This window comes from Pteropus alecto, unplaced genomic scaffold, assembly GCF_000325575.1.
Source record: "Pteropus alecto unplaced genomic scaffold, ASM32557v1 scaffold312, whole genome shotgun sequence".
Taxonomy (NCBI): Eukaryota; Metazoa; Chordata; class Mammalia; order Chiroptera; family Pteropodidae; genus Pteropus; species Pteropus alecto.
In genome coordinates this window covers 3,072,142-3,083,011 of record NW_006433948.1, presented here as the reverse complement: position 1 = coordinate 3,083,011, position 10,870 = coordinate 3,072,142, and the positions used below count along the sequence as shown (strand labels likewise).

Below are 10,870 nucleotides of genomic sequence, written 5' to 3'. Positions count from 1 at the left end.
GAGAAAGATGAAAGTAAGAGGCTAATGCAGGACTGAGGGAGATTTTACTCTCCTCGGTCATATGAGAGACTTAACCTTTATAAGGAAATATTTATATCTTGACACCAACCTTAGGAGAGTCATTGACAGAAAAAAAAGAATCTTATTATTTATCGATGGCCAAACTCACAGAGTCGTCTCATAGGATAGACTGAGAAGCTACTAGAGTCACACGCTGCATTAACAATAGGACATAAGATTATAATGGAGCTGAAAATTGCTGCTGCCTCGTAATGTCGTGGCACAATCCATTACTCACGTGCTGGTGGTGACGCTGCTGTCAACACACCTACTGCGCTGCCAGTACAAGTACGGCAGTCTGTCTGCAGCAGCAGGCTAGACCTCTAGGTTTGCAGAACGGCGCAATCACCGATGGTGCATTTCTCCGTACCTATCCCCGTTGTTAAGCGGCGGATGGCTGTATATGGAAACGCTTTAAGTATTACATGAACCTATGAACAGTACCGAATCATCTATTCACATTCGACAAACAGACCGAAACCTTTAGATGTAATAACCATAGGGGAAAAAAATATCACACGCGAAACATTTAAATTACCTAGGCATAAACAACAAAAATACATGCTCAACAGCAACAAAAAATATAAAATATATAGAATTAAATAAAAGATGCCTAGAAATTATATGAAGAAAACAAGAAGCCTTTCTTGAAAGATCCAAAAGAAAATGTGAATAAATGAAGAAACATAACCTATATGGACAAATGTAATATTATGAAGATATACATTCTCCCCAAAGTAATTTAGGTTCAAGGCTACATAAGAATTTAGATAAACATTCTAATATTTAAATATTATATGTATTAGAAGAAAGTTTAGTTGGATACCTTTGAGGATAGAGAAGGTCTTATAAACAATTATACCAAAGATAGAAGCCATAAAAGAAAAGACTGATAAATACAGCTACATATAAATGAAGTTTCTCTGTCAGAAAACACTATGAACAAAATTCTAAGACCTGGGCACGATGAAGTATTACTGGACTAGTCTCCCCATTGTAACCAGAAAACTGGAAAAAAGAAAACATGAAACAACTGTTTCCAAACACTGACAAACAGAAGTGTCGGACTATGATCCCTGAGAGAAGAGAAATGAAGGAAATGAGCCTCAAAACCGTCCAGGGCTTTCTACTGAACCCAGTGAGGTACAGCAGCCTCACTAAGCTATACAGACAGTGTCTTGGAGTCTGAGGAGGCTAAGACAGCTGCGAGTTGCAGGGCAGAGCTGGAAAGGAGGGGGCTCCACAGAAAAATAACAAGATCTGCAGAGGCTCCCTTAAGTCACTGGCTGAACACTAAGCTGTGCATGTACAGGACGACACCCCACCAAGCGTCCTATGAATAGAACAGCTATCAGAGCTCACATAGGGTTGGGAGTTACTCGAACAAAAGGGGAGGGGGAAAAAACCTTCTTCCAAGGAGATTTTCTCTGTAAATTTATTTTATATCTGATCTAGATTGTAGGGTCCCACTGAGCATTCTAAAGCTCCAGGCTCCTGGGTTCTATGACACATGACCTACCCATCCTGGATCCACCCTGAAGATGGCCTCTTACTAAGGCTGATTTTTGGTGTGAAGACCACTCACTAGAGGAGAAACTTACTAGGAAATTCTCTGGGAAAATGGATCTCATCATGAGTACCTCGGCATCACCTACTGGTCCAGACTATGCAGTTCATTTTGATTCTATCAAACATTTAAGTATTAAAGCCTCCGCCCACTACGTACGACCTTATGGCTTTCTTAAGACTGGCAAAAAATGCCATTGTTGTTTTCAAAAGGGATTTATCTGTATGACTCTCCTTTCACAGACCTGCAATATTGTGTGCCTTGAAACTATTGCAAACAGCTCCAATTCCAAGTTTTGGGTTTCCCTGATGACTAATGTTCCTTTCAAATGTTACCTGAACATAAACAGAGGCTCTGAGATTGAATCACTACCTATGCGGTAGCCGGAAGACCTAAGGGCTTGAACTCTAATACACTGGACAGTCCGTCACCACCACTTAAGTTCAAGACTCAGTCCTCTGAGGTGTCCTGCATATTTCTCAGGTGCAGCGGTACTTGGAGTGTTCCTTATCTTGCACTTGTTACCTAAGGGCCTAACCTCAGGGCTAGGCACTCTGGTTATATACAACATAAGGCATGGGCTACAGATATGATTACATAGGATAAGTCAATAAAAGCATAAAAAATGCTATGGAAATATGCTTACATGCAGTGTAATAGCATGTGAAGGATTTGAAAGGAAAGAGTCAAAATAATTTTAACTAGAGATACCACTTTTAATTCAGGTTAGTAAAATTTTTTGAAATAAATTTTAAAATAGAGAATAGACTCTACATGGACTTTGTTACTATTAATTAAAACAGAGGCAGGTTCTTATCTGGCTAAACCAATAAAGTTTGAAGCAAAAATATGACTTTGTGTACAGTACCCGACAGAAGCAAACAGCTCATATGTGCCTTCAACTCCATGACGGATGTCCTTTTAGTACAAAAGATGTCACACTTCTCATCATATGACACCATTAACCTTTACCACCCTATTCAGAAGTTTCTTATACCCTCATCCACTGGTTAAGGAGGGGTAATGCCAGCCTCTAGGCTGTCCACTGCTGCTACCAAATCATTATTTACTTCCCCTCGGTAAAAAGTCCTTACTTTGAGGCTCATTTTCTACTATGCCAGAGGCTGATAATCGGCTGTCTTGGAGTCAAATTTGGCCTGCAGATACATGTTTTTATTTGGCCCATAGAGTTAAAAAAAAAAAAACAGTTTAAAAAAACTTTTTGCGAACATGTAAAAATTGGCATATAAAAATGTTACACCAAAAAAAAAAATCCAGATTTTCAGCTTTTCTTGAAAACTTAAGATACCTAGCAACAGTGGATATTCATTTCCTTAGGACAACAATCAGATGAAATAAAGTACACGCCTCTTCGGATGGAATATGTACTCTTCCAGTTTACTACTCTCCACACCTGGCTCACTTCGCTCATTTATATTACTTGCCTGGCCCCTCCCCGTGGGCCACTTGAGTTTGAGACCTTTACTTGGAAAATTATGTCACTGAAAAAAGAAACTGAAGAAGATTCAAATTGAAATATATACCGTGCTCGTGGATAGGAATAATTAACATCGTTAAATGTCCATAATACACAAAGCCATCTATAGATTCGCTGCAATCCCTATCAAAATACCAATGGCATTTTTCAGAGGACTAGAACAAATAATCGAAAAATATATGTAGAGTCTACAGCCATGCCACCCCAAACAAGCCCGATCCCATCTGATCTCGGAAGCTAAGCAGGGTCGGGCCTGGTTAGTACTTGGATGGGAGACCACCTAGGAAGACCAGGTGCTGTCGGCATAAAAAATAAAAAATAAGGGATTTAAGCTGACAAGGTCCTTGCAATCTGTGAGGTCAACCAAGGGTTGCCAAAAAGAAAGAAAAGAAAAGAAAAGAAAGGGAAAGGAAAGAAAGATGGCTGTAGAACCATAAATGATCCCCAAAAGCCATAGCAAAGAACAAAGTCAGAGGTATCACACTACTTGATATCAAACTATACTACAAGGCTAGTAATCAAAACAGCATGGTACTGGCGTAAAAGCAGACACATAGATCGATGGAACAGAATAGAGCCCAGAAATAAATCCCTGCCTCTATGGTCAGTTAATCTATGACACAGGAAGTAAGAATGTACAATAGGGTAAAGACAGTCTATTCAATAAATGGTGTTGGAAAAACTACACAGACACACGTAAAAAAAATGAAACTAGGCCACCTTTTAACACCATATACAAGGATAAACTAAAAATGGATTAAAGACTTAAATGTAAGACCCAAAACCATAAAAATCCTAGAAGGAACATAGGCAGCAAACTCTCTGACTTTGCTCTCTGGAATATTTTTTCTGATATTGCTCCTCAGACAAGGGAAACAAAAGGAAAAATAAACAAATGGGACTACATCAAACTAAAAAGTTTTGCACAGCAAAGGAAGCCATCGACAAAATGAGAAGACGACCCACTGAGTTTGAGAGAAGATATCTGCCTATGGTCCAACTGATAAGGGGTTAATATCCAAAATTTATGAAGAACTTATACAACTCAACAAAAAAACCAAATAACCCAATTAAAAAGTGGACAGACCTGAATAGGTATTTCTCCAAAGAGGACATACAGACGGCCAACAGACATATAAAAAGATGCTCAATGTCATTAATCATCAGAGAAATGCAAATTAAAACCACAATGAGATATCACCTCATACTTGTCAGAAAGGTTATCATCAATAAATCAACCAACAAGCGCTGGCGAGGATGTGGAGAAGAGGGAACCCTCGTGCACTGTTGGTGGGATTGCAAATGGGTGCAGCCACTATGGAAAACAGTTTGGAGGGTCCTCAAAAATTAAAAATAGAACTACCTTATAACCCAGCAATTCTAGTTCTAAGTATTTATCCAAAGAAATCTAAAACACTAATTGGAAAAGATATACACAGCCCTGTGGTCACTTCGGTATTATTTGCAACAGCCAAAATATGAAAGCAACCTAAGTGTCCATCAGCAGATGATTGGATGAAGAAGAGGTGGTGTATATATGCGATGGAATATCATTCAGCCATAAAAGATGAAACCTTACCATTTGCAATGACACGGATGGACCTAGAGGGTATTAGGCTAAGTGAAATAAGTCAGAGAAAGACAAACACCATATGATTTCACATCGTTGTGGAATCTAAAGAACAACATGAAGAAACAAACAAAAACAGACTCACGATACAGAGAACAAAGTGGTGATGGCCAGATGGGAGGGGGTTGGGAGGCTGGGTGAAAAAGGGGAAGGGATTAAGAAGTACAAATTGGCAGTTACAAAACAGTCGCGGGGAATACAGTCAGTAATGTTGCAATAACTGTGTGTTGCCAGGTGGGTACTAGACTAATTAGGTGATCACTTCATAAACTATATGTCTTACCACTATGCTGTACACCTGAAGCTAATATAAAACAAAAAATAATCAGGTTTGTGTTCCGCTTTTCTCACTTAAGACTGTGAGCATTTTTGTCATTAGTTTTTTAAAAAAAGAGCTTTCAACCTTTACATAGTAATCCATCCCACAGATGGCACAATAACTAAACGTTCCTTTTACATTAAGCATTCAGGTCATTTCTCATTAATACAAATAATATTATTATAGATGCCTTCATCTACATCTCTGACCAGAATAGAGTTTCATCCTATTACCATGTGCTAAGCACTAACATGCATCATTTTATCTGATCCTCACAACAGCCCTCTGAGGAGGACACTATACTACCCCTACCTTACAGATGGGAAAGCAGAAGCTGAGTTACGTACCCAGTCACACTGCTATTCAGCGGTGCGGCCAATATTCAAATTTGAGTCTACTGGACTACAAAATCTGTTCGCTTAACTATTTTTAAGTCTCTCAATGCTGCCAAAGAGCTTTCCAGAAACGTCTTACGATTTTATACTGCCAACAGCAATATGTGAGAGCACCTGCGTCACTGGCATTGCCTACTTCCATTAAAACAAAAACAGCTCATCTACTAGGTAAAAAAAAAAAAAACAACTGGTATCTCTTTGTCTCAATTTGCATTTCTTTGATTCCGAGGTGCCACTGAATATTTACATTCATTAGCTATTTAATGTTTGTCTTCTGTGATTTGCCCATCTGCCCTCTGCTTATTTTTTAATTAGCACCTTCTGGGTTTTTCTTATTGCCTTACATAAGCTCCTCGCAAATCCTCCCTTTATCTTAAGCCGGCCATGACCAGGCCCAGCGGCCTTTCTGTAACACTACTCCTTGCTTATCATCCGTTATAATCACTGGTAGACATCTGTGGGCCTGCCAACACTTTTATTACCAGAATTCTGGCCAATTAGCTTTAGGAGTTTTCAAAAGACGATAATGGATGGGTAACTGACCTGACCAAAGGCATTTCCACGCTCTCATTTCCGAAGAGCAAAACCCAACCCAGACAGAATGAAAGTGGAAAGCTCGCCTCCCACCACTTTCCCCTGTGAAACACGCCGGTTCCAGTGGAGTCCCGTTCCCGGAACTTGCTCTGCTCTTTCATTCCTCTGTGATGCTGAACATTCTGAGCTCTCTGCCCAGAATGTTAAATTGCATATCTGAAACTTACTGGACTTCATTAACCAACGTCATCAAAAAAAATAATAAATTAAGAAACTAATAATAACTTGATTTGATATTTGTAGCATCTATCAGTGCCGGCACATATTAGGTGCTCAGTCACCGTTTACTGAACGAGTGAGTCATTCGAGACTGAACTTTATTAGCTTGTTCATGCAGCCTTCCCCAACGCTCGGGAGAGGGCGCTACGCTTTCTCTTCTCCAGGGCGCCTTATGCACCCCTGCACTGCAGCCCTTCTCAACGAGCTATGTTTAACCGTACTTCTCTGTCCACTGGATCGTGAATGACACGAGGACAGTGACGGTGTCAATCCTGTCATTAGATTAAGTAGCTGGCATGGAGACTGGTATGTGTTATTCAAATGGTTCACATCCTAGAAAAAAGCTCCATGCTCTGAGGAAGCTCGCCATGGGGTACAGTCACACATCTCCCTAAGCTCCATCTAAGGACCTGGGGCACAGGGGAGGGTCCGCCTCTCGTGGAGAGCACTGATGGCTCAAAGCCCAAAGTAAGATCCATTGGACTGTTACTCTCGTCTCATTCTTCTGGGATTTCTAGAGTTTAAAAATTAAATGTACGTTGCTTTTACATCCTTAAGAGTTACTAACAAACTTTACAGGACACACACTCTAAAATGTGTGCCTGCTTTAGTGTCAGATAGATAGACTGATGGAAATAGAGAAAAACAAGAAGGCATACCCACCATTGTACTTAACACTGTTGGCCAGAATAAGGTTGACATCATCTAGAAAGCTCTCTCGACTCTGATACTTGTGCTTGGAGATATTCTGCGATTAAAAGAATCAGAGACTCAGATACACATACAAAGTTACTTGATTCCAAAAAGACATCTTCGATCAAATCACTCACCTTACGTATAGTCTCTAAATCCATTGGACTGACAATCACTTTGTAATAGTCTGGAACAAATTTCTTATTAACTGGGTGATGAAATGGCCAAGACTAGTAAAAAGAAAGCACGAGAAATTAAATGGAAACCATTCTTTATACTGGAGATTCTCAACTTTCACTGGACTGCAAATACTCCTAAGACTCCAACGAAAGCTAGAGACCCTTTTCCTACAAAGACGCATAATCACACAAAACTCTGTATAGATTTTAAGGAGTACAGGCTTCCTTCAAGGCTTCCTATGCCCTGACAGAGTAAGAATCCCTGCTCCATATTCACAATTAAAATTTCTTATTCCCTAGTCCCATCTAAAAGTTTCATAGCATGACATGCATACAATATATGCCTGCAACACAATAGGAAACAGCTCAGAATTCCTAGGCAGGAACGTTACAACAAAATGATACAAACAATCGACAAAGCAACTGTGTCATAAAGTTGCAAAACACAAAAAAAGAAACGAAAGACAACAAACACTGGGTAATTATCAAATTGTCATCTGTCAAGAAGCACCTCTAAATCCAAAGCTTCCCATTCACTGGCATACTAATTTCTCTTCGGGGCTATTCAGGAACATTCAAATACTGACTGTAAACAATAGGAAGAAAAAAAACCCTGTCTATATCCAGATTGCTGGCCTCTCTGATTTCAACGATAATGCTTTTAAAATTATATATGAGTCTGAATTGACAAACGCCACCCTCTAGACTCCCCAACATACATACACTCACACACTCCACTGTCCTTTCCCCTGCACTATTTTCACAATATTTAGCACAGAGACCACTTACATCTGGAACGGCCATCATTTTCTGGGTGACAATGTTATCGAGAATGAAAGAAAATGCCACTTGGTCATCATCATCCAGCAAGGGGTTGATAGCTTTTTCTAAACGAGCCAATTTATCTTCTTTCTGATGTGAAATGAAGCAAAGCAAAGGCAGAAGTTTCTCTGAGGTATGATCACCATAGAAAATTAAGGACATTCTAAGGTTTGGTTGCCTGTTGCCCTTGTCGACTATTTAGTTGCAGGCAAAAAGTCCAGATAAATGATAGTCCATTAAAAGGATCAAAAGGGATATACCAACCACTCCTTCAGGTAGTCTATATTCTGTTCTTGTAGGTCACCAAAAATATACATCTCTAGGCATCAAAATCTTAGCTTCCACAACAAAACACACCTTCACTAAGTGAGGTTTTAATATCATGTTGTTTTTGCTGTAAAACTATTGTTGGAAACACTGAACACACTACTGTTGATTAGTGACTTCTGTGTAAAGAAATCTAACCCAAGAAATTCATTTTAGATCATACCAGGAAAAAATTTTTGTGTTCCAAGTGCTCCATATCCTCACCAACATTTACTAGTGTCAATCTTCTTTGTACATCTTAGCCTTCCTGATTAGTGTGTATGGTTATCTAATTATGGTCCAAATTTGCATTTCCCCTATGATCAATCAGGTTGAGAATCTTTTCATGTTTACTGGCCATGTGATTATCCTCCTTTATAAAGTGTCTCCTTCAATATTAACATTTTTATACTTGCATTTTTGTAAGCTCATAAGGTTTCCATATTCTTTTGGTAACAACATAGAATACAGATAGATAATCTTTTAAAACTTACAATTCCTCCCTGCCAAAACTGTCTCTCAGCTCCAGACACTCCCTGGGAAGTCACTTTCCTTGGCCCTTTCTAAAGAGTTATGCAGGTTCTAGATTCTAATCCTAGCTCCACTGTTTAATATTCATGATGCCCAAGGCAAGTCATTCTCTTCTATGGACCTCAGTTTTTCCATCTACAAGAAAAGGGAATTGGACTAACTATATGACCTGTAAGGTCCCTTCCAGACTAACATACTCAAGATCTGCTACTTCCACATTTCTCCACTCTTCGTTCTGTTATATTCCCTACTTCCTCAACCTTGCTACCCACCACCTTCAAATTCTACTGCCCGTCTCTCATTTTAAATGTCTTACCTCTTTGAGTTTTTCATCACAGAGATCCAGCATTGATTGAGAAATCTGGGTCAGTGAGTGCTTTGGCCCTAAATTATAAAAAGAATAAGAGATGACACTGTCAAAAATGAGAAGCAAGAGCTACTAACACTTCTCCAGACTTTTAGCACATTTACTTAAGCACCAAATATGTGCCAGGAACCAACATAGCTGCTGGGTTAGATAGATATACCAGTCTTATCTCCCATTTTTTTAGTGCCTAACACACAGCAGATACATAACGCAGATGACTGAATTATTTTTAACTTTATTTGTGTATATCCAGACCCGAGTACTACTAATGTCTTGAAAATGATACTACGGACGGAGAATAACAAATCATTTCAGGATGGCTAAGGAGATAAATGCATGATTTATAATCTTTCCATATTTAGTATCTAGAATTTGTGACTGCAATTTCTGTCTGTAGAACTCATGGTTTGTGATATCCTCCCAACACATGACTGATCCAAAACCTCTGTCATAAAAGAATCTCCATCCCACCTCAGACTGTTGTTAAGTGTCCCTGAAATCCAGAACAAGAGCTTCAGAAAATCCTCCAACTATTTTCTACACGCACTGCTTATGGCTGCCCTAATGTAAGCTCATCAGGATAGTTAAAACATTTTCATCTAGACAGTAATTCTGACTACTTTCAGTAGTCTTTGCTTGTTTCTCTTCCTCTGCCTATCCTTTCACGTAAGCGTTCCCCAAAGCTTAAACCTCAGCTCTGTTCTCAAGTACTCATCTGGCATTTGCTTGTTTATTCATTCAACAAATGTTTAACGACTGTCTGTGATGTGTTCAATGATGAGAACGGGAGAATAAGACACAGTTCCTACTTTAGACAGTTCTTGGTTTAGTCAGAAAGAATGACATGAAAATAAATCACTGTAAGACAGACGTGTAAGTACTTGAAGTATCTATGGATAAATGATACGATGTCTGGAAATGCAGACTGAACAATAAACGAGAGCAGCCACGAGCCGGCAATCGTTGAACTGGGTGGATAGGCGCACTGAGGTTTATTTACTCCCCTCTCCACCTTTGCATATGTCTGACGATTCCCCTAAGAAAGTTTTTAAAAAACTGAGTATAAGCGCAAATAAAAGAATGTACTGGTTGCTACAAAATATGGCAGGATTGCATATACGATATGTTATAAGCTGTTTTACAACAATTAAATCTATGTACTGGGGAGGAGTAGGGAAGACTTGCTGTGACTGATGTTCGAGCAGCATCGTGAATGAAAGCAGAAGTCCATTAGGTAGACAATAAAACAGAAAAATAGTCCAGAGGGAGGGGAAAGTGTGCAGACACGGAAGCAAGCAAGTTCATGGAAACGTAAGCAGCACATTCCATGACAGGAAGCTGAGTAGTTTGATACAACTGGAATACAGGTCCGTGTGGAGGGGAAACAGGAAACGGAACTTGGAAACGCAGGAAGGGCCACGTGGCAAAGGTCTCATAGGTGATAGAAAGCCACTGAAGATTTAAGTTGGAGGATAATTTTTCAAACTTGTGTTTTAGGAAAAAATACCCTGTCAACAGTGTGAAGAATTAAGGCAAGCAGCAGAGGAAAAGTTTAGAAGTTGTCACAAGAGGTCAAACAAGAAGTGACAAGGGCTTCAACTGAGATAGTATCAGTGGAGACTGAAAGGGAGGGACACGTTCCAGCAAAAGTTAGAAAGTACAATTTATGGGACTTCATGCCGGAGTGTAG

The 10,870-nt window shown here is 39.5% G+C and overlaps 1 protein-coding gene and 1 non-coding gene across 3 annotated transcripts in view; one reads left to right on the top strand and one right to left on the bottom strand.

The window, feature by feature from the left end:
- Window positions 1-10,870, bottom strand: part of TAF1 (TATA-box binding protein associated factor 1) — a 58,915-nt gene that overhangs the window by 18,997 nt on the left and 29,048 nt on the right. For both annotated transcript variants that reach the window (XM_006908541.3, XM_006908542.3), the window contains exons 29-32: window positions 9,130-9,197; window positions 7,944-8,066; window positions 7,113-7,205; window positions 6,946-7,030 (exon numbers count right to left, since the gene is read on the bottom strand). In XM_006908541.3, the coding sequence (XP_006908603.1) occupies window positions 6,946-7,030; window positions 7,113-7,205; window positions 7,944-8,066; window positions 9,130-9,197 (369 nt within the window). The remainder of the gene's footprint in view (window positions 1-6,945; window positions 7,031-7,112; window positions 7,206-7,943; window positions 8,067-9,129; window positions 9,198-10,870) is intronic.
- On the top strand, window positions 3,312-3,430 carry LOC112477162. Its single transcript, XR_003045345.1, has one exon. It is a non-coding gene; the product is annotated as a 5S ribosomal RNA (ribosomal RNA).